The 19,173-nt window shown below is 47.4% G+C and overlaps 1 protein-coding gene across 3 annotated transcripts in view; it reads right to left on the minus strand.

Moving 5' to 3' along the window:
- CHST15 (carbohydrate sulfotransferase 15) overlaps positions 1–19,173 on the minus strand; it is a 79,335-nt gene that overhangs the window by 29,091 nt on the left and 31,071 nt on the right. For all 3 annotated transcript variants that reach the window (XM_025274179.3, XM_044935340.2, XM_006080416.4), the window contains exons 2-4: positions 4,263–5,309; positions 3,303–3,642; positions 1,294–1,440 (exon numbers count right to left, since the gene is read on the minus strand). In XM_025274179.3, the coding sequence (XP_025129964.1) occupies positions 1,294–1,440; positions 3,303–3,642; positions 4,263–4,808 (1,033 nt within the window). In that variant the 5' untranslated portion in view covers positions 4,809–5,309. The remainder of the gene's footprint in view (positions 1–1,293; positions 1,441–3,302; positions 3,643–4,262; positions 5,310–19,173) is intronic.

Here is a 19,173-nt window from a genome sequence, read left to right on the forward strand (position 1 = left end):
TTCCCAACCCTAGGATGTATAGATTTTTAGCTCTTTCACAAGAACATGAGATTTTCCCAGAGGCATATGGTAAGGGTGGTGGCGGCTTAGTCACTAAGTCGTGTCCAACTCTTGTGACCCCATGGACTGTAGCCTGCCAGACTTCTCTGTCCATAGGATTTTCCAGGCAAGAATACTGAAGTGGGTTGCCATTTCCTTCTCCAGGGGATCTTCCTGACCCAGGGATCAAACCAGGGTCTCCCGCACTGCAGGCAGTTTCTTTACCAACTGAGCCACCAGGGAAGCCCACAGTATGTTTGAGCCGCAGTCAAATATTAGTTAAGATTTGTAATTTGGGTGTTAACTCATGGCTGCAAGAAAACAGCTAGTACCCAGTTCGGACTGAGTAAGAGGGTATGCTCTCATCTGGCTTCCAGGACTCGAGTTCTTCGAATTAAAAATAAATAAATCAGAGCTTCAGCAGGTAAGTCTGTCCCCTTGGACATGGGACACATAAGCAAACAGCCGTCTTTCAGATGGTTGATTACAATTCTTCTTAGTTACTGATAGTGTAACCGAATTCAGAGAATCAAAATATAATAGATTTAAAACGAAAAAATAGATCGCTGCCTCAGGTAACCAATTTAAGAAAAATATGTCATTTGATTTCTCTCTCTCAGAGGTGTAAGTGGATAAATGTCTTTTAGGCTGAAGCCAATAGAGAGCGTGAACAGATATGTTTTTTATAAAACATCCTTGTGAATTAAAAAAAAAAATGATTGCTAATCAAACCACCTCATTTTGAATGTCTAAAGGCATTAGGCTAACAAGACTGAAGCTTTTCCAACAGCAATCAGTCACACACGATGCACGAGGGATGTGTCTATTTCAGGAGAGGCCGCCTCCATCTTCACAGGGTCCCAGAGGCCAGGGAGTACAAAGGCCACAAGAATTAAACCGATGACTAATTGGTTCATTTTGCATTCATGATCCCCCGTCCAAACTTACTCAGATGGGCGTATCATGAAAAGAAATCCAGTATGCAAGCTTAACTTTAATAAAAGCAAAAAACAGCAACATTTTAAAAAAGCCATTTCAGGTGCACTTGAGTCTCCACGGAACTAGAGAGTCTACTAAACGTTTTTGCTTATGGAAAACTGCACAAACAATATGAACATTTTACACAGGGGGAGAGAGGTGGGGGAGTCACTGGGGAAATAGACACTCAGGAGCTGAGGGCAAATGTCATGCAAATGCTTGCAGGTGCAGTGAAGCCCGGCCTGGCCCAGGGCAGGAGCTCCACGGAAGCCATACCGATAATGATTCTATTCATCTTGCTCGGCTCCTTCGCAGCGCTGGCCTGCAGTCCTTGATGAATCTGGTGTGCGGCCAGGTCAAAGAGGTCCAGGTAGTCTTCCACCGGATAGCGGTCCCGCAGCCCATCCCTCAGGCGGACGATTCCTACAAGAACCAGGAAGCAGGGGTTACTGAGGACAAAGCTGCCACGCCGGGCTGGTGGCCTCCAGGGAGTAACCACAAATGGATGGAAAGGTCTGAGGGCCCCGCTGCAGCAGCAAAGGTTTGACCCCATGAGCTACAAGAGGCGGAGGGATGTCTGCAAACCGGCCACCCTCTTTTGAGCCGTGTGCACTTTGAGGGGTGGAACACACCACCACTCGAGTGCACAGTAGCCCCTGAAAGGATGGCACGCCTGTTCAAGAACTATAATCGGGTCTACTTGGAGGGCCAGAGAGGTTGGGGCTGGTTAACACGGGCACCAGATGAGGTCCCCCAGGGGCGGGGCAGCAGTGGCATCAGAATACACATGATGAATCACAAGAAAACACCTCCCATCAGAGGGGCCATATCCTCTGAAGCTCAGATGCATCTTTTTTTTTTGTCAGGGCTCCCCAGCACCTTCCCAAGGTTCTTTTCCATCAGGAAGTCTATCCATTTCTCCAAACAATAAGGAGAACTGATGGTCCCTGGATGGACACCTGAGTGATTCTGGCATCAGCCACACGCAGCCTAAATTGTCCCTTGCCTGAGAGGTGGGTAAATTTTCCTTGAAAATGTATTGACAACACACTGCCCCAAACCACAGCCACCAAGGTTAATGGAAAGTGGAGAGAGAGTATCCACAGGCAAAACAGCAAGAGGTTCAAGGTGATACCGGACACCAGACTCCAGAGGCTGCATGCCCCCATGACTTTCCCCTTGACCAGCAGGAACCTGGTTTTCACAGGGAAAGACAGTGAGTTCTGTAGGGGAGGGCCCCCTAAAGATGAGCACAGAAACTCTGGCTTCCACAGCTGCCGCTGCCAAACCACAAAAGACATATTTACACTTCTGTTCACTTTGGGAGGAACATCAAAAGGATTAAGTCAAACGTTTGTCAGAAACACACTAAGAGTTGATCTCAACTTAGGTTGTACTAAAAAAAGCTTTCAAAATTCCTTTCCAAGCAACCTAGGTCTTTTCCACGGAAACTGCCCTCCAGGCTCACCCAGACTTTGGCATTTGTCATCCCTTAGCTCCAGTGTCCAAATGTCTCCTGGAAGAAGGGAAAAGGCTGAGGAGAGGAAACAGTGACCCTGGGGGCCAAGGGAGTGGCTCGGGCTGGCTCAGGGGTGGGTGGAGCAGAAACCAGCCTGCAGGAGTCATGGGGTGGTGGCTACCGTCAACCTTCTGGGAAAGGGGTGCTATGAGCAGGGTGGCCCAGAATTACCTTCATGGGGCTTTCATTCTGACCCTCTGAGGCCCAAGGGGCAGGCAGGTCAGAGAAGAGGCAGGAAGCAGCTCAGTGACAGGCTCAGGTCCTGGGATGCTCCAGTAGGAAGCTGAAACCTAGCCAGACACAGCACCTTTCTTTCTCCTGCCTCCTCCCAGCAGGGGTGTGGGTGTGGGGGCTCCAGCAGGAACAGCACCGAGCTGTGAGCTGGGAACGGACAGGCCCCAACAAACGTCCACCTGGATGATGCATGTCCCAAGGCCCTTCAGGACAAGAAGAGTGCCCATCCGGCACCCTTTCGCTGGCCTTGCACACTGCCGGCACTGTATAAATGCTCACCAGGTGATCAGGAGCTGGGTACTCAGTCCTGCTGGGTGTCTGCCTGAGGATCTCTTAACCACAGAACTCTCTGATTTCCGCCTCTCAGCGTGTTTTCTCATTTCCCCACCTGCCTCCCTCCTGGAACCTCCCAGAATGCCCCGCTCAGGTCAGTCTCAGGGCTCCCACTCCAACCCTGACCCCTGACCCCGGAAGGAGTGACCGGGTGAAGGCGCCTGAAGCACCCTTGCCGTGGGGACATGGCGGCACGCACCGAAGCGCTTCCGGGTCCACCAATGCGGTTCCTTGATGGCAGAGAACTTGACTTCTGGGTGCAGCCGCAGGCGGTCGTAGAGGTCGGTGGTGCCGCACTTGGGCTGCCCAATGATGTAGAAGTGCGGCAGGCAGCGGAGGCGGAAGTGCTTGCCGTGCACGTGGGATAGGTGGCCCCAGAAAGCCTTGCGCAGCGTGTCGAAGGTGGAGCGGAAGCGCTTGGAGTAGAGTACGTAGGAGTTGGTCAGGTAGGGGTCGGTGGTGTTCCTGCCCGTGAATTCCTCGTACCAACAGGGGCTCTTACTGTTGGGAAGAAATTTGTGCGGGATGACGGAAAACATCTGCAACAGAAAGAGACAAAAACGGAGAGACACACTGAGAGGGAAAAACACACTCTGTCCTCAATATGATCCTACACTGAGGCTTATTACAACGTTCTCATGGGAAGTATTATTGGATGACTAAATACTAAAAGTAAACTTGGTAAACAATGACCATGCTTTTCCTAAAACCCCAATAAAAATAAAATATGAAGAGAATGAAAATACAAGTTCCATCAAAATCCATTCTACCATGATTTATCTTACACACACACACGACTATATAGTTGTATATTTAAGTGGCCATTAGAGACAAACACTGATTTAGGGCAGACTAGAGAGTAATCTACAAAAGTAATTTTAACTGCCAGGGCCACCTTTCAAGCAAAATATCACAGAAAGGAATTATTAGAAAGGGGGAGTTCCTTCAACTGTTTTAGCTGTGCCATTTAATACAGAGTTCCCTTGTTGGCATTAACAGCATAGACAGCCCTTTCAGTGAACCCTCATCCATAAGGCTGTCAAATTACCACTATTACACTTGGGAAATTTTTGGTCACTTTCTTGCCAAAGGTGATGATAGGAAAGGAAGCAGCCATTTTTTAAAATCAGTCAACGGAGATGAGCATCGGGCTACTCACGTGCAATTCCTGCTTCTTGAGATCTTCTACGTCTGGGAGCTGTCTGGTGGTGAACTCAATCCTGGATGTGATGCTGTTGATAATTAACTTAATGCTTGGATAGTCCTTCACATATGAAATATTATTTACAGAGGATTGGTGATGATGCTCTTTTGCGTCACTTGGATTTTCACCCTCCATCAAGCTGGGATTGCTGGGGAAGGCTCCATAATGGAAAGGCGATGAGATCAGAAGTTCTTGGTGGACCCCAGAAAGGATGTAAGAAGCCATCACCAACGTCATTATTATCAATCCAAAAATGAGGCTGCATCGCTTCCCCTTCTTGAAGCGCAAAAACCCACCCCAGCTCTCATTCCCATCAGCCCTCACTTCGAGAACAGCCAGCAAGTTCATTTGCTTACCGTCCACTCGAAACACAATTTTGTTTTCTGCTTTGCACACTGGGCACTCCTGGCGACCGTGATGGGAGCCTCCTCGGCAGCTGACCTGCTGTGTCTGTACGTCGTCAGGCGACAGTTGGATGCAGCAATTAATGCAGTGCCTCATGATAATGCCCCTGGATGCTGGCCCACTGAGCCATGGGCGAGCCTCTGAGGAGTCCAGATGCCTGCAAGTCGTGCTGTGAAACTTGGAGGATGGCTCAGTGATCACATAAGATGATCAGAAGGCACAAGCAACAGAAACAAGAGTAAAAATGAGCAGGTGCCAAAACACCAGAGAATGAGGGATCACGTTCTTTGGTTTGCCTCTGAAAGATAACATGAATGATGTCCAACTGTCATGTTCTGTAATCCTGGAAAAAGCCACAAGGTCAGGAGCAATTCTTCCTGACCTTCAGGTTTTTCCCATGGCACCAAATGAAGTGGAAGTGTTCTTGCTGGAGAACATGGAAACACCCAAGGGATTAGAAGATCTCATGGCCTCAATGAGAGATGGACAGACACACCATCCACGCAGAGTCCATGGAGATTTCTTCTTTCACATCCTAAAGTTCCTTTGAAATGTCTCCTCTTCATGGGGAACAAAATCCTCAAGATGTCAGATTACCTAAACAACAAAGAAAAGAGGTTTTATTACATTAGATGATGACAGCAATCACCCTGGGAACACCTTCCAAGGAGAGAAGTTCCTGCTTCTTTTCCACTTCTAAGTTTCAGCCACGCTGGCTAGGTCACAAGCAAGTTACAGAAAATCATATAGGATGAAGGGAGAAGTGTCAGGTCCTTGGTGTTTGGCTTTGGAGTTCAGTCTCTGCCACCAAATGTGACCCCAACACCAGCTCCACCAGCACCTTATTAAACACCTCTTATTTCACACAACCCACATATTCTGTAATGTCTGTGCCTGGACACAGCTAAGTGGCTAGAACCCTTGCTCCCAACTTGGAATCATTCTTAGATTCATGCACAGTTAGTCACTCTGAATTTGAGGGATGAATTGAAATAACAACTCTTTTAAATCAACAAAAAAAAATCCAAAGAGAATAGTTAAGATGGGAGCAGGCAGAGAAAATATTTTTCCCCTCCTAACAGCATTAATAGTCTTTTAACCTAGAGCTAACATTTATTATCAGTGTAGGATGCAAAAATTAATGAAAATATAGAAACACTGAAATGATTCTCTCCTTCAGTAGAATGTATCATATTAAAAAAAATTTGACTTTAAGTTATTAAGCAATTAAATCCAACATGCAATACTCCCCCGAGTAACAGAAAACTTCAGACCCTGAAACAATTTTTCACTTTCATCATCCTTGGGAAAACATGATTCTTAAAAATCCATTAATAGAAGTCTGCAGTTATAGAATGTATTGTTGCCCAAGTGACACTTCTTTGTAGACATTGTAAAAACAGCAAAAAAAGAGACCTATATGGTTTCTAGCAGTGGTAGAACATTGCTAATGAGCTAACCGTGTGACCTCGAGCCAGCAGCATAACCTTTCTAAGCTCTGGTTTCTTCACCAGTAAAATTAGGATGAAAGTATGTCCCTTTCAAGTGTGTAACAGTACTAAGTCAGCTAATGCATGTGAAGACTTTGCAGAATGCCTACACATGTTTCAGTTCAGTTCAGTTCAGTCGCTCAGTCATGTCCGAATCTTTGCGACCCCATGAATCGAAGTATGCCAGGCCTCCCTGTCCATCACCAACTCCCGGAGTTCACTCAGACCCACGTCCATCGAGTCAGTGATGCCATCCAGCCATCTCATCCTCTGTCGTCCCCTTCTCCTCCTGCCCCCAATCCCTCCCAGCATCAGTCTTTTCCAATGAGTCAAGTCTTCGCATGAGGTGGCCAAAGTACTGGAGCTTCAGCTTTAGCATCATTCCTTCCAAAGAAATCCCAGGGCTGATCTCCTTCAGAATGGACTGGTTGGATCTCCTTGCAGTCCAAGGGACTCTCAAGAGTCTTCTCCAACACCACAGTTCAAAGGCATCAATTCTTCGGTGCTCAGCTTTCTTCACAGTCCAACTCTCACATCCATACATGACCACTGGAAAAGCCATAGCCTTGACTAGACGGACCTTTGTTGGCAAAGTAATGTCTCTGCTTTTGAATATGCTATCTAGGTTGGTCATAACTTTCCTTCCAAGGAGTAAGCGTATTTCAATTTCATGGCTGCAGTCACCATCTGCAATGATTTTGGAGCCCCCAAAAATAAAGTCTGACACTGTTTCCACTCTTTCCCCATCTATTTCCCATGAAGTGATGGGACCAGATGCCATGATATTCGTTTTCTGAATGTTGAGTTTTAAGCCAACTTTTTCACTCTCCTCTTTCACCTTCATCAAGAGGCTTTTAGTTCCTCTTCACTTCCTGCCATAAGGGTGGTGTCATCTGCATATCTGAGGTTATTGATATTTCTCCCAGCAATCTTGATTCCAGCTTGTGCTTCTTCCAGCCCAGCATTTCTCATGATGTACTCTGCATAGAAGTTAAATAAGCAGGGTGACAATATACAGCCTTGACGTACTCCTTTTCCTATTTGGAACCAGTCTGTTGTTTCATGTCCAGTTCTAACTGTTGCTTCCTGACCTGCATACAGATTTCTCAAGAGGCAGGTCAGGTGTTTAAGATCCCATAAAGGAGAGATAACATGAATAATGATAGCATCATCGATGACTCTTACTATTATGTTTTTCATTGTCAGTGAATACCAAGAACGTCTGAAGTGGAATCAAAGATGGGCAATCCCATCACAGTGTCTTTCCTTAGCACCTGAGAATCAGCTACAGGTGGCAGACTCACTTCTGCCTCTGCACACACACACACACACACACACACACACACACACACACACACACCCTCCAACAATCCTTACTGTCCCCGGGGAAGCTGGTGTTAAGTAACCCTGCATAAAGCCCCCCTCGTTTTGGCGGAGAGGCCAAGCAATCAACTTGCCAGCAGCAACATCCCCTTCCCTTGGACAGAAAGGCCTATGTTTTATCAAAGCATGATAACCATTAAATAACCATACAGTATTCCTAAAATGTCCTCCACAAAATGTTCTGCATGTTCGATAGGTCTTCAGGGCTTAAATTACCTGGAGGAAAGGTAGAATGGCCCAAATGACACAGACTTCTTTAGAGCAGACTTCACCTTTTCACTGTGAAGCCATAAGAGAGGACTATAATACACAACATTTCCAAAACATAATTGACCATGGAATTCTAACTGATGTCTCAAGGAAGCAGTTTGAGGAATGCTAGTGAGTAAAGGCTGAGATAGGGGTCAGAGCAGTTCTGAGAAGCACAGAGGAGAGGGAGTCGTGGGAGCAAACAGCCCGGAACCAGGCCAACATCTCAAGCTCCGCCACCCCCTCATCCCTGAGAGTTTTTGGAGGGACTCGGCAGAAACCTTAAGGCTCAGGCCTCTGCCTCCAACTTGCTCAACCAGCCCTGAACCATCACTTGCTACAAACAATTCTCCCAAACCAAAGAAACAAAAGGGCAAGCTCCCCTACTCAGAAACCCCGTCACTAAGCCAAGAAAACATTTTTCACACGGCGAAGACAAGGCCAAATGGGGTTAAAATGAGATTCCAGCCAGCATCGCAGGGGGGAGCCAGTTTGCACACTTCTGTCTCTCTGGCTGTAGGAGGCTTAATTAGATCTTTTCCAAAACATGGTCTTTGAAGCTCCAAGACAAAAACGTACAAAATGTGGACCCACCAGAATGGGCAAAACATTCCTCAACAAGAACAAAGGTTTTCTAAGACAAGCACAATAAATAAATAGACCTGAGTAGTCAGAGAAGCTGACAGTCTCAACAGAGAGGCCTGGGACACAGTAGCCCAGAGGATTTATCCCGTGGGCCGGCTGCACCCTCCAGCCAGACCTCCCACTCCAAGTCTCACTTCGTAAAATGGGAGCAGAAAACTGGCGACACAATTCCAGAGGCCTGCAGAGCCTAAACACTCAAATCCAATGTTATCTCCTATAGTTCACTCCTTCATCCCTTCCCCCTTTAATTCTCCAGATCCCTCCCGAAGGAGGACCCTGCACTGGGCGCTGCCCAAGATGCACGTCCAGGTCTGAAAGTGTCAGTAGCCCGGTTGTGTTCGGCTCCTTGCGACCCCGTGGACTAGCCCACCAGGCTCCTCTGTCCATGGGATTCTCCAAGCAAGAATACGGAGTGGGCTGCCATTTCTTTCTCCAGGGGATCTTCCAGACCCAGGGATCAGACCCAGATCTCCTGCATTACAGACAGATCCTTTACCATCTGAGCCACCAGGGAAGCCAGCACGGCCAGGTTTGGGGGCCTGAAGCCAGGACATGATGTGGGTGTGATGTCACACTAAAGAAATACCTGGTCTTTGTCTCAGTTCCTGACACGGCGCTTCTAAAACCCTTGGACCATCCTGGGTGAGAGGGGTGACGCGGACAATACCTTTTGCCATTTGTAACAAGCCCCTTTCAACCACACCTCAGCTTATGTTAGTGAGGTGACTCTTGGCGGGGGAGAGGGGGCCCAGACAGCTTCAGGATGGGACTGGTAGCAGGAAAAACTTGGAAGCTTGGAACTCTCAGCCCTGCTTCTCCAGCCTCCAGGGAAGGGGAAGGGGTTGGTGACTGAGTTAATCCCCAATGGCCAATGATTTACTCACTTGTGCCTACATGATGTTATTGTTGTTCATTCTCTAAGTCATGTCTGACTCTTTGCGGCCCCATGAGCTGCAGGCCCTCTATAAAAACCCTCTAAATGACAGGATTCCGAGAGTTTTCTGATTGGAGAGCCCATGGAGGTGCTGGGAGGGTGGCGTATGCAGAGAGGGCCTGGAAGGTCCATGACCCTCCCCGAGGCTCACTCTGTACATCTCCTCCATTTGGCTGTTCTTGTATTGTCTCCTTTGTAACGAACCCATAATAGTAAGGAAGGTGCTTTTCTGAGTACCGTGCATGATTCAACTTAAGGAACTTGAGAAAGGACTGTAGGAACCTCTGACCCTGCAGCCGTTAAAACAGAAGTGTGGGTAGCCTGGGGACCTGAGACTCGTGACTCAGGTCTGAAGCAGGGGCCGTCTCAGAGGTGGTGGTGGTGGTTTAGTCACTAGGGTGCATCCGATTCTCGAGACTCCACAAACTGGGGCCCACCAGCCTCCTCTGTCCATGGATTTCCCAGGCAAGAATGCTGGAGTGGCTTGCCACTTCCTTCCCCAGGGAATCTTCCCGACCCAGAGATCGAACCCGAGTCTCCCAGCAGTGCAAGAGGATTCTTTACTGCTGAGCCACCAGGGAAGCTCCGGTCTCAGAGGACTGAGCCCTTAACCCGTGAAAGTTGTGCTAATTCCAGGGAGTTACTAGAAGAATTCAACTGAATTGCAGGACACCCAGCTGGTGTCTAGAGAGTTGAAGATTTTGCCAGTGTGGCAAAATCCCCCAGGGAGACTCTCTTTGAGAAAAAAAAAATGTTTGTTACATTTACATGTTTTATCGAAACATCTGACCAGCATATAGTATGTAAAATACTTCATGACTAGTGAGTGCATTGCTGTGAACAGGACCTGGAGTTTGAGGTTTCCAGACCACCCTCGTCCAAGTGCAGTAACCATAATAGGGAGACCTTTGCCTCACCTGGAACTTATATTCCACCTGGAGTTACGGGAATAGCAGGACAATAGATAATTTAAAAAGTCACAAATGAGTAACATCGTCTTAGATGTTGGAAGAAAACACAAAGGGGGAAAACAATGACACCCTTAGAACGGGCTCCCCCTGCCGCACCAGGGCCGGATGATGGTTTGTTGTGGGGGCCTGTTCTGAGCACTGTAGGATGTTTAGTAGCATCCCTGGCCTTCATCCCCGGGGAGAACTGCTGCCTTAGAAGAAGGGGAAGTAAAGTGGAGAGGATGGCCAGGGAAGACCTATTTCAGGTGGATTCATCTGACTGATGAGAAGGAAGCCAGTCATGTAGGGACCAGGGAAGTAAAGATCCCGCAAAGAAGGGAAGCTGAAGAGCAAAGCCATGGGGACCATCAGGAGAGCAGATCTATGGATTATGGGGCAAGAAGGGGGTGGGAAACAGATGGGAGAAAAGGCAGGGACCAGACTCTGGAAGGCCTGGAAGGCTGGGATCCATCCACACACAAAGAGGGAGGCACACTCTGGATTCTTTCAAAAGGATCTTTAAAATACATATAGCTGGGAACTCATGCACCTAGACTGAAAGGAAAATGGATTGCTGTTTTTTTTTCCTGTGTTGAGATTTTCTATACACCAAGAACAGTCATTCCGAAACCTAACACTCAGGTTATTCTTTCTTAAGAAATAAGCAATGGATATCCACTTCACCTGTCTGGAATGTCCCCGTTTTGGTGCCAGTGAACTCCGATTAGCCAGGACCCCTGGCTCTCCCATTCGGGTATTAAACCAGAGTCCGCAGGCATGCATTTCAGTGAGATCGCCCTCCAGCCAGGGCTCAATGCTGTGCCCTGTGGGTGCAGGCTGGAATCGTGGGAACCCAGTACCACTGTAAGAGATCAGATAACCAGTCCCAAAATAGAAAGCGTTCAATTACCCAGCCTTGGCTAAGATGGCCCCTATTAACCTATGCACCCCAAGCATCATTAGCAAGCCATTTATAACAAAATTGTAATCGAGAGACCCAGATATAGCACTTCAGATTAAGTAATTGAATGCCCCCTCAGCGTTAAGATCGATAAAGGGCATCCAATTTCACCCTAGGAAAATCTTATTAAATAATTGTAGCTATAAGCTGATATAGCAGAAGAAAGATGTACAAAACTTCCAAAGAAATCGGGATGAATTTAAATAAATGGCTTCATTTAGGTAGAACATTTACATCTGCCCTCTGGGAATAGAGAGGGGAAAAAATAGCTAATTACATTCTTTTACTTCAAGGTTTTAAAGAAAAAAAATTGATGGGTCTTAATTAACCTTTACTAAAACACAAAGCCTTCTGCTGATTACTTTGTCTAACTGCTGACATTTCTCTTCGGGCTATGTATATGAAAATACATTTTTTATTCCCAAGGAATATTAATCAACAAGTGGCAAAAGGAATATTTTTCACATTTAGCTCAAGGAGAGGGGAGAATTCTGTACAAACAACAGATGCTCAGTCTCAATCTCATACCTGGATCTCATGCCTTTGGCCACATTACAATCAGTAAGTAGAATAAAGAAAGCTACATTCCTCAGTTCACGTCGTCGGTCAATAGCACAGTGGGAAGAATACGGTCAGCAGTCATGTGGGCCAGCAGGCTTTAGCTGTGTCCACCTGGTGACCTCGGACAGGTCCCTTAAGTGACCTGGGCCTCTGTATTCTCAGCAGTCCTTGACACATAGATCACATAGACCCCTGAAGACTGGGTGCTGGAGCGGGCTTCCCCTACCTTGACCTTGAGCAAGCCACTGAACCTCTCACCTCCTGTTTCCTTGTATGTGAATTGGAGATAACCTCGTAACACTCATAGAACCCATGTGTGTCCAGCGTGTAGAAGAATTTCTGGCCCACAGGAAGTGCCAAATAAATCTTAGCTATTATTAAACACACACAGCCCTGGCCCACAGGAAGTGATTGGTAAGTAGCGGTTTACTACTGTTTATGGCAGTTTGACCTTTGGTTCCAGCTTATTATTCCTCTCTCTGTTCACCCCCTTCACCACATAAAGGACTCTGCAGTTCTTCTAATCAAATTAGTGGAATACCTTTCTCCACCCTTTGACTTGGGTTTGGAAACTGCTTTGGCCAACAGAATGCGGCCGCAGTGACAGCAGCCCAGTCCCAAGCCCAGGCCTCAGACGGGCCGAGTGTGTCCACCTGCCCTCTCTACCTTTACGGGCGCTGTGGGAAGAACACAGCAGCGTGGCCAAGAGGAGGGCAAGAGACACGTGGAGCAGAGCCACCTGGCTGAGTCCCACCTGGAGTAGCCAATACCCTGCTGACCCCCAGCCAATGTCTACAGACACATGAGAAATAATAAGTGGCTGCTGTTTTAAGTCACTGAGTTTAAGGGTATCTTGCTGTGTGATAAAAGCTATCCAATACACCCCTCTACAGGTTACAAACAAAAGACTTTACTAAGTTAAGCTGATATGATTCTGCATTGAAGAGTTTTAAAAAGTATGTTTATCTCAGTGAGCAATTCAGGCCAAAGTAATTAATCACTGACTCAATGGACATGAGTTTGGGTAAACTCCGGGAGTTGGTGATGGACAGGGAGGCCTGGTGTGCTACGGTTCATGGGGTCGCAAAGAGTCGGACACGACTGAGCTACTGAACGGAACTGAACTGAATTCATCCAAAGAAGACCCAGTGAATCAACTGAATCAATGCTTTTGTCCTGGAGAATTCTTTGGCTAACACCAAAAGTAGATATGCCAAAATAATGCTGAAAACCCAGATGGCAATTGGTCCCAAATCAAGACAAAACTACCCAAATGTCACACACCAGGTTATTTTCTGGCAAAATGTGTATTTATGACAACCACAGCTACTATGTTTTGGTAATCAAATGACTGACCCCATTCTCCCTACTCCCTGATGAAGAAACTTCCCCCTTGCCTATTTTACAGTCACTATAACTTCTTCCTTGCTTCCTCTCCTTGAGCAAGCCCTTCCTGCATCCTGTTCTTCTGGTTTCCTTGCCAGATTTCACCTTTCCCGGTGACCGAGAAATCTCATCTGTGTTTTGTTTGAGACAGGATTCTCAAACTGACCTGCAGAATCTCCCTGGCTCACTCAAAATGTATGTCATATGCAACACAGGCAGTTTTTTAACAGTTATTTTTAAAGCATACTTGACTCTGTATTAAGCTCATCATCAAAATTTTATTTGTTAATAATGACCACTACACATGCTTTACAGTATAGAAAACACATTCTAAACTATTCTTTCATTACATAAAATATATCTATATGAAAGAGACATTTTCTCTGAGATTAAATTTCCACAAATACACAGCCAGCTCCTCCTCTGCCCAGGGAACCAAATGATGTGCAACTTGGTAGAAAGTTGGGAGGGAGCAAAAATGTTTTCTGAGCAGTCAGAACAAAGCTTCACAGGCTTTGGAGTGAGGCAGACCTGCGTTTCAATCTGACTCAAGCCTGAGCCAGCTTAATGATCTCGGGTAACTAACTTCACTGTCCTGTGACTTTATTTCCTCATCTGTAAAATGGGAATAAAACGATCTCCACCCAGCATGGATGTGAAGAGGAAATGAGATAATCTATATAAAATGCTTAGCCTAGCAACTGGCACAGAGCAAGCCTCAATAAATGATACGTATTCTTTGAGTTTTTACAAGAGAGGCCCTTAGGCCTTCTTCATTCCAGGGTACTTGCTTTCAGTGTATATATAGTTCTAGGTACAGGTGTCCAATTTTCCCTTCTGCAACTAATATGAAGTAATGAGTGAGAAGAGGCAGGTGGCAGTTAGAGGCAGGCACACAGACGACAGAATAACAGCCAAGTTTTACAGCCGAAACAGGATATTAAAAAGCAGAGCCGACTGGGATCATTCAGATGCTTCCATAACCTGGGTGAGGAGCCCTGGAGAGCCTGGGATGAATGGACGTCCACCCTGGGGAAAGATGAGGCCCCTTGGAGTGAGCATCTGTCTCCAACAAGGCAGCGAGCCACAGGGTGTGGCCCCTGAGCTGAGATTTCCCAAGGGGTCACCATCCAGACCTGACACTCACCTGGCCAATAACCCCGGACAAGTCCCTGCCTCTCTGAGCCTGTATCTTGTACAGAAAATATGGAGTCAGGACTACCTCCTTCAGCCCTGACACTCCTGAATGGATGATTTGCAATGAACTCCTCCCTAGTAAAAGCCCATTATCATTATACTCATATCATAATCATCTATTATGTTTTCGGGCCACTAAGAAGCCAACCATTTTGCAGCAAGGACTGAAAAGCTGGTGCAATACTTCCCTTACGCCAGGCAAAAAAGCTGGACAATTAATTCCCAAACACACGAAGTGTTCTCTCCTTATTAGTAGTTCCCACTGGGCAGCACATGTTTATCAAGCATCCATGGTGTGCAGAGCACTGTTTGTTGAGGCTACAAGTATGAAAAATGGCCAGTCCACCCCTCTGGAACATCCCAATGAACCCCAGGACAGAGGTTCCAGAAAAACTCCCACACTCAGAATGACAGATCCCCTTTCGAGGGCAGCCGCAAAGCCCACCAGCCCCTGAGTGTCTGCAGAGCCGGGAGAACCAGCATTAGTTCAAGGGGCTGAAAAACCACCCCAACAACAGGGCTGCCTTGCTGACCCACGGGATCTCCAACAGCTAAAGGCAGGAGATCAAACGAGATCTTTCTAACATCCTCCAGGACCGCTCACTCTCCCAGAGGGTAACCTGCTCCAGCTCCTTCATGCAACAGCCAGATGTACGGACGACACTGGCCAGATGGCCCCGTCTCTCTGCAAAGCACAGGACAGCCGGGGGCAGGGTGGACAAGAGGCTGTGAGATGTTCACACTGCACCATCGCCTGAGACTCTCAACAGGCTTGAGATGCTAAAGGTCTTCGTGACACAACCCACGATTTTCTTGTTCTGAAATCAAACTTGGGGAGAAACTATTCCTAAATGCTCAATTTATTATTTCCAGTAGTAATCCGAATCAGTGCTAGATTTAGGTGCTTGATTTTCCACTCAAAGCTGCACATCTATGGCGACGGTCTTCTATTAGGGCAGAACCTACTGGAGACAAACTTAGCAGGGTGCTGTGGGACCCACCCACCTCCACTGTTCTTGGCAAGAAAGCAAGGACAATCCTACAACACACAGCATGTCAAGGAAGCCGCGTGGAGTCTGTTTGTAGACACTTGACATTAGAAATGAAATACCACTCCTTGTGCAGACTGAGATGCATGCTTCAAAGCATCGGCCCAGTTTAGGGTTTTAAGTGGCTCCAGGGGTGATGAAAAGAGAAGGTAACAAACGTTGGTCCAACCCCTGCCACGCAAGTTCCTTTCTTTTTTTTTTTTTTAATTTTATTTATTTATTGTTGACTGTGCTGGGTCTCTGTTGCTGTGTGGGCTTTTCTCTAGCTGTGGTGGGTGGGGGGTACTCTCTAGCTGTGGTGGGTGGGGGGTACTCTCTAGCTGTGGTGCTCAGGCTCAGGAGATGCAGCTCCCAGGCTCTAGAGCTCAGGCTCAGTAGCTGCAGTGCACGGGCTTAGTTGCCCCAAGGCATGTGGGATCTTCCCAGATCAGGGATTGAACCCACATCGCCTGCATTGGCAGGCACATTCTTTACCACTGAGCCACCAGGGAAGCCTGCAAGCTCCCTTCTTGATGGCAATTCTCTGATGTCTGCACTGCGACCCCCTTTTATATACAAGAAACTGAGGCACAGCGGGGTTAAAAACATCCCCGGAACCCCACGTGTAGCCACTGGCAGGACCACAATCCAACCACAGGTGTGTTGGCTGCAAAGCCTATGACCTCTCTCTGCACCTCACCATCACATAAGGGAGTAACGCTAGGGGAAACCTGCCCAGAACTCGAGGCTCAAGGAGTGGCAAGGTCAGCTTTCACCCAGCCGCACCAGCCACCCTGGCTCCCAGGCAAAGAGGCGTGGCTGGGGTCCGGTGACTGTCTGAACCATTGTACTGTCAGCTCCACAAAGGTAGGGTCAGCGATGCTCAATCCTGAAATCAAATCAGCTTAGGTACTGGAGTTGCTTGTACATCAACCATGCCTGGCACAGGGGCAGGCATCTTCTGAAGAGTTTTTAAATGAATGAGTGAAGGAGCAAGTTCTTGGCAGAAATCCAGAGCTCTGGCCACTTAATGACAATAATAAAAGTGACACGAGCTAACATCTAGTGAAGGCTTTCTGGTGTCCAGACAGCAGGGATAATCCTGTTTACACGTCATGGTAATCTAAGGGGAAAACATCATGTGGTTGTCCCATTTTATAGACAAATTTAATGCTATACACTCCACCCTCCACATGACTTAGAAAACAGGAGAGAGAGGGATTAGGGATCCAAAGACCTGGGACCCCTCTCAACCAGCCACGGGACTATAAGCAAACCCTGGCACCACTTAGACCCTCAGTCTCTTCTTCTCAAAGTATGATGCATCATGATCTCAGGAACACAGGTACCTGATAACTGAGGTATGTTTTTGCATGCTTTCAAGGATTCAAACATCTTTAACAACAAACCTTAACTACTGGGGGGGTGAGTGCAGAGGGGGGAGTGCACATTTTCAACAAGGGGATCCTTTTGGCTCTTGATCATCTAGACCACAAAGATGAGAGGTAGATTCTAGCTTCCAACAATGTTTCTTTACCACAAAGAGGAAAAGGAATGAAAAAGAGAAGTGGCCCCAAGTATAATGCAGAGACTAGGTATTCGGAAGGAGCAGGGTGGCTCTGTCCCCCCTCACTTAGGTGTCTGGAACCCTCTCACCTGCTTTGAAGCAGTTTCAGGAAGAGTAAAAAGACTGCCAAGCATCAGGAGATACCCAACTCAGATGTCCTTCAGGAAGGGCGGAGGAAAGAGGTCTTGCCCAGACAGGGCTCACATATTCAAAACCAACGGCGAATAATGACCCTGCAGATGCGTGGCAGCGCTCTGCAATGAATACATTAGAGGTGGCAACCATTGAATGGGAGCAGCTGCGTACTCCCCACCAGATGGCCTTGCTGATCTGAATAGTTTTAAACATTGTTTTATTTCCAAAGATAAGCGAAATAAGAATCTGGTTAACCCTTGAACAAGAAGAGCTGCCTGACAACAGTTCTTGGGATTTCTTTTGGATGGAAAGAGTGAGCAATCGGACTGAAATGCAATATCCTCTGGAGGGTTCTGGAACAAGATGAGGGTGAAACGGGATTTCTCCAGAACATCCACTGTCTGCTCGAAGACAGGTCTAGCCCTTACTAGGGGTGGCAAGAGACAAGGACAGCAACTCCTGCATTGCCCCCAGGTGGGATGTGTAGACCCCAGAGCCATGGGGATGTGTGGGCCAACCTCCCAGGAGTGTGATAAGGTATGCCAGGAGCTGCAGGAAGCCAACAACTAGAAGCTTCTGGGTTTTACATGTTTAAACACTGAAAACGTTGTTTATAAATTAAGTTATACTCAGATACTTCGCTAAGTGATACCAAATCTGCAGAGTTGCAGCTTGTCTTGCCTTCTGCAAGCTGCCTGGGGACAGCCCCTGGCACTCCAGTGAGAATTTATTATCTTCTGCCTTCAGGGTCCCCTAGAGGTGAGCTTGAGAAGCATTGATACAGGGCCTGGGAGGAGAACTAGCGGGAGCTGAACACCTATTATGGAAGGCACTAAGGGTACGTCTCACGTACCCTGCCTTTGAAACGATAACAATAGATGCAATCGCTCCATTTTGCAGGTAAGAAAACCGAGGCTCTGGGCAGTGAAGTGGCTTGTCCTAAATCACACAGCAGGTAAGTGGTAGAGCTGGAATTAAACATGAGCTGAAGTCCAAACCGCCCCTCTCACAGGGGGCGTGGGGGCAGGACCCACACATACATTATGGCTTCCAATCACCAGCTTGCAATTTTACTCACATAGAGTATTACTTTTACAACCGCAAAGATGGGGAAGAGGACACAACAATGACAATTCATGTTGAGGAAACGGGAGTGGCAAATAGAAAGTGGGCTGGGCCAAGGTCCCTGGGGCACGAGGTCCCATCTCTGAGCCTCAGTTTCCTCATCTGTTGAAAATGGGTCACACTTGTCCTTCTCCCCAGATCAGGTGCAAGCAAAGAGACTTCAGGGCTGTACGAGGCAAGGTGTCATGGCACAGAAGGGGTTTATGCAAAGTGCCAAGTGGGAAGTTACAGTCAAGCTCCACTTTATCCCCTCACTTTTCAAGTTATCTTCTCTCTCCAACAGACATAGTATAATGCTCAACTGCTTTAAAAAAAAAAGAAAAACAAAAAACAAATCCGATTGCCATTTAAGCAAGAATGACATGCCTGGGAGTGAGCCCAGGAGGGACATGTCCCTTGCCCTCCCTGCCACAGCCATGGGAATCCCTGAGCCGACCACAGAAGTCCCTAGAGTGGGCATCCACATGCACAATCCAGAAGAGTGCCAAGGGATCACAAGCAGAAAGGGCAGTGAGACCCCAGAGGATGATGTCTTGTGACTGACGGTGTGCAGAGGCCAAATCAGCCTCTGACTCCTTTGACCCCGATCCTGCTTCACACAGCTGCATGGCATGGGAACAGGCACATTGCCCCCGTGGAAGGCAAAGCATGGTGGCTGGGACTAAAGATGAAGTCCACGCCCTAGAAGTATGTGAACACACACACACACACACATACACACACACACACACACACACGTGCACGCAGACCCATCAGGTTACTATGTGCCCTTGGTATGCTAAGTTGTTTCAGTTGTGTCCGACTCTGTGTGACCCCATGGACTATACCCCGCCAGGCTCTTCTGTCTATG

Source organism: Bubalus bubalis, chromosome 23 (assembly GCF_019923935.1).
Source record: "Bubalus bubalis isolate 160015118507 breed Murrah chromosome 23, NDDB_SH_1, whole genome shotgun sequence".
Taxonomy (NCBI): domain Eukaryota; kingdom Metazoa; phylum Chordata; class Mammalia; order Artiodactyla; family Bovidae; genus Bubalus; species Bubalus bubalis.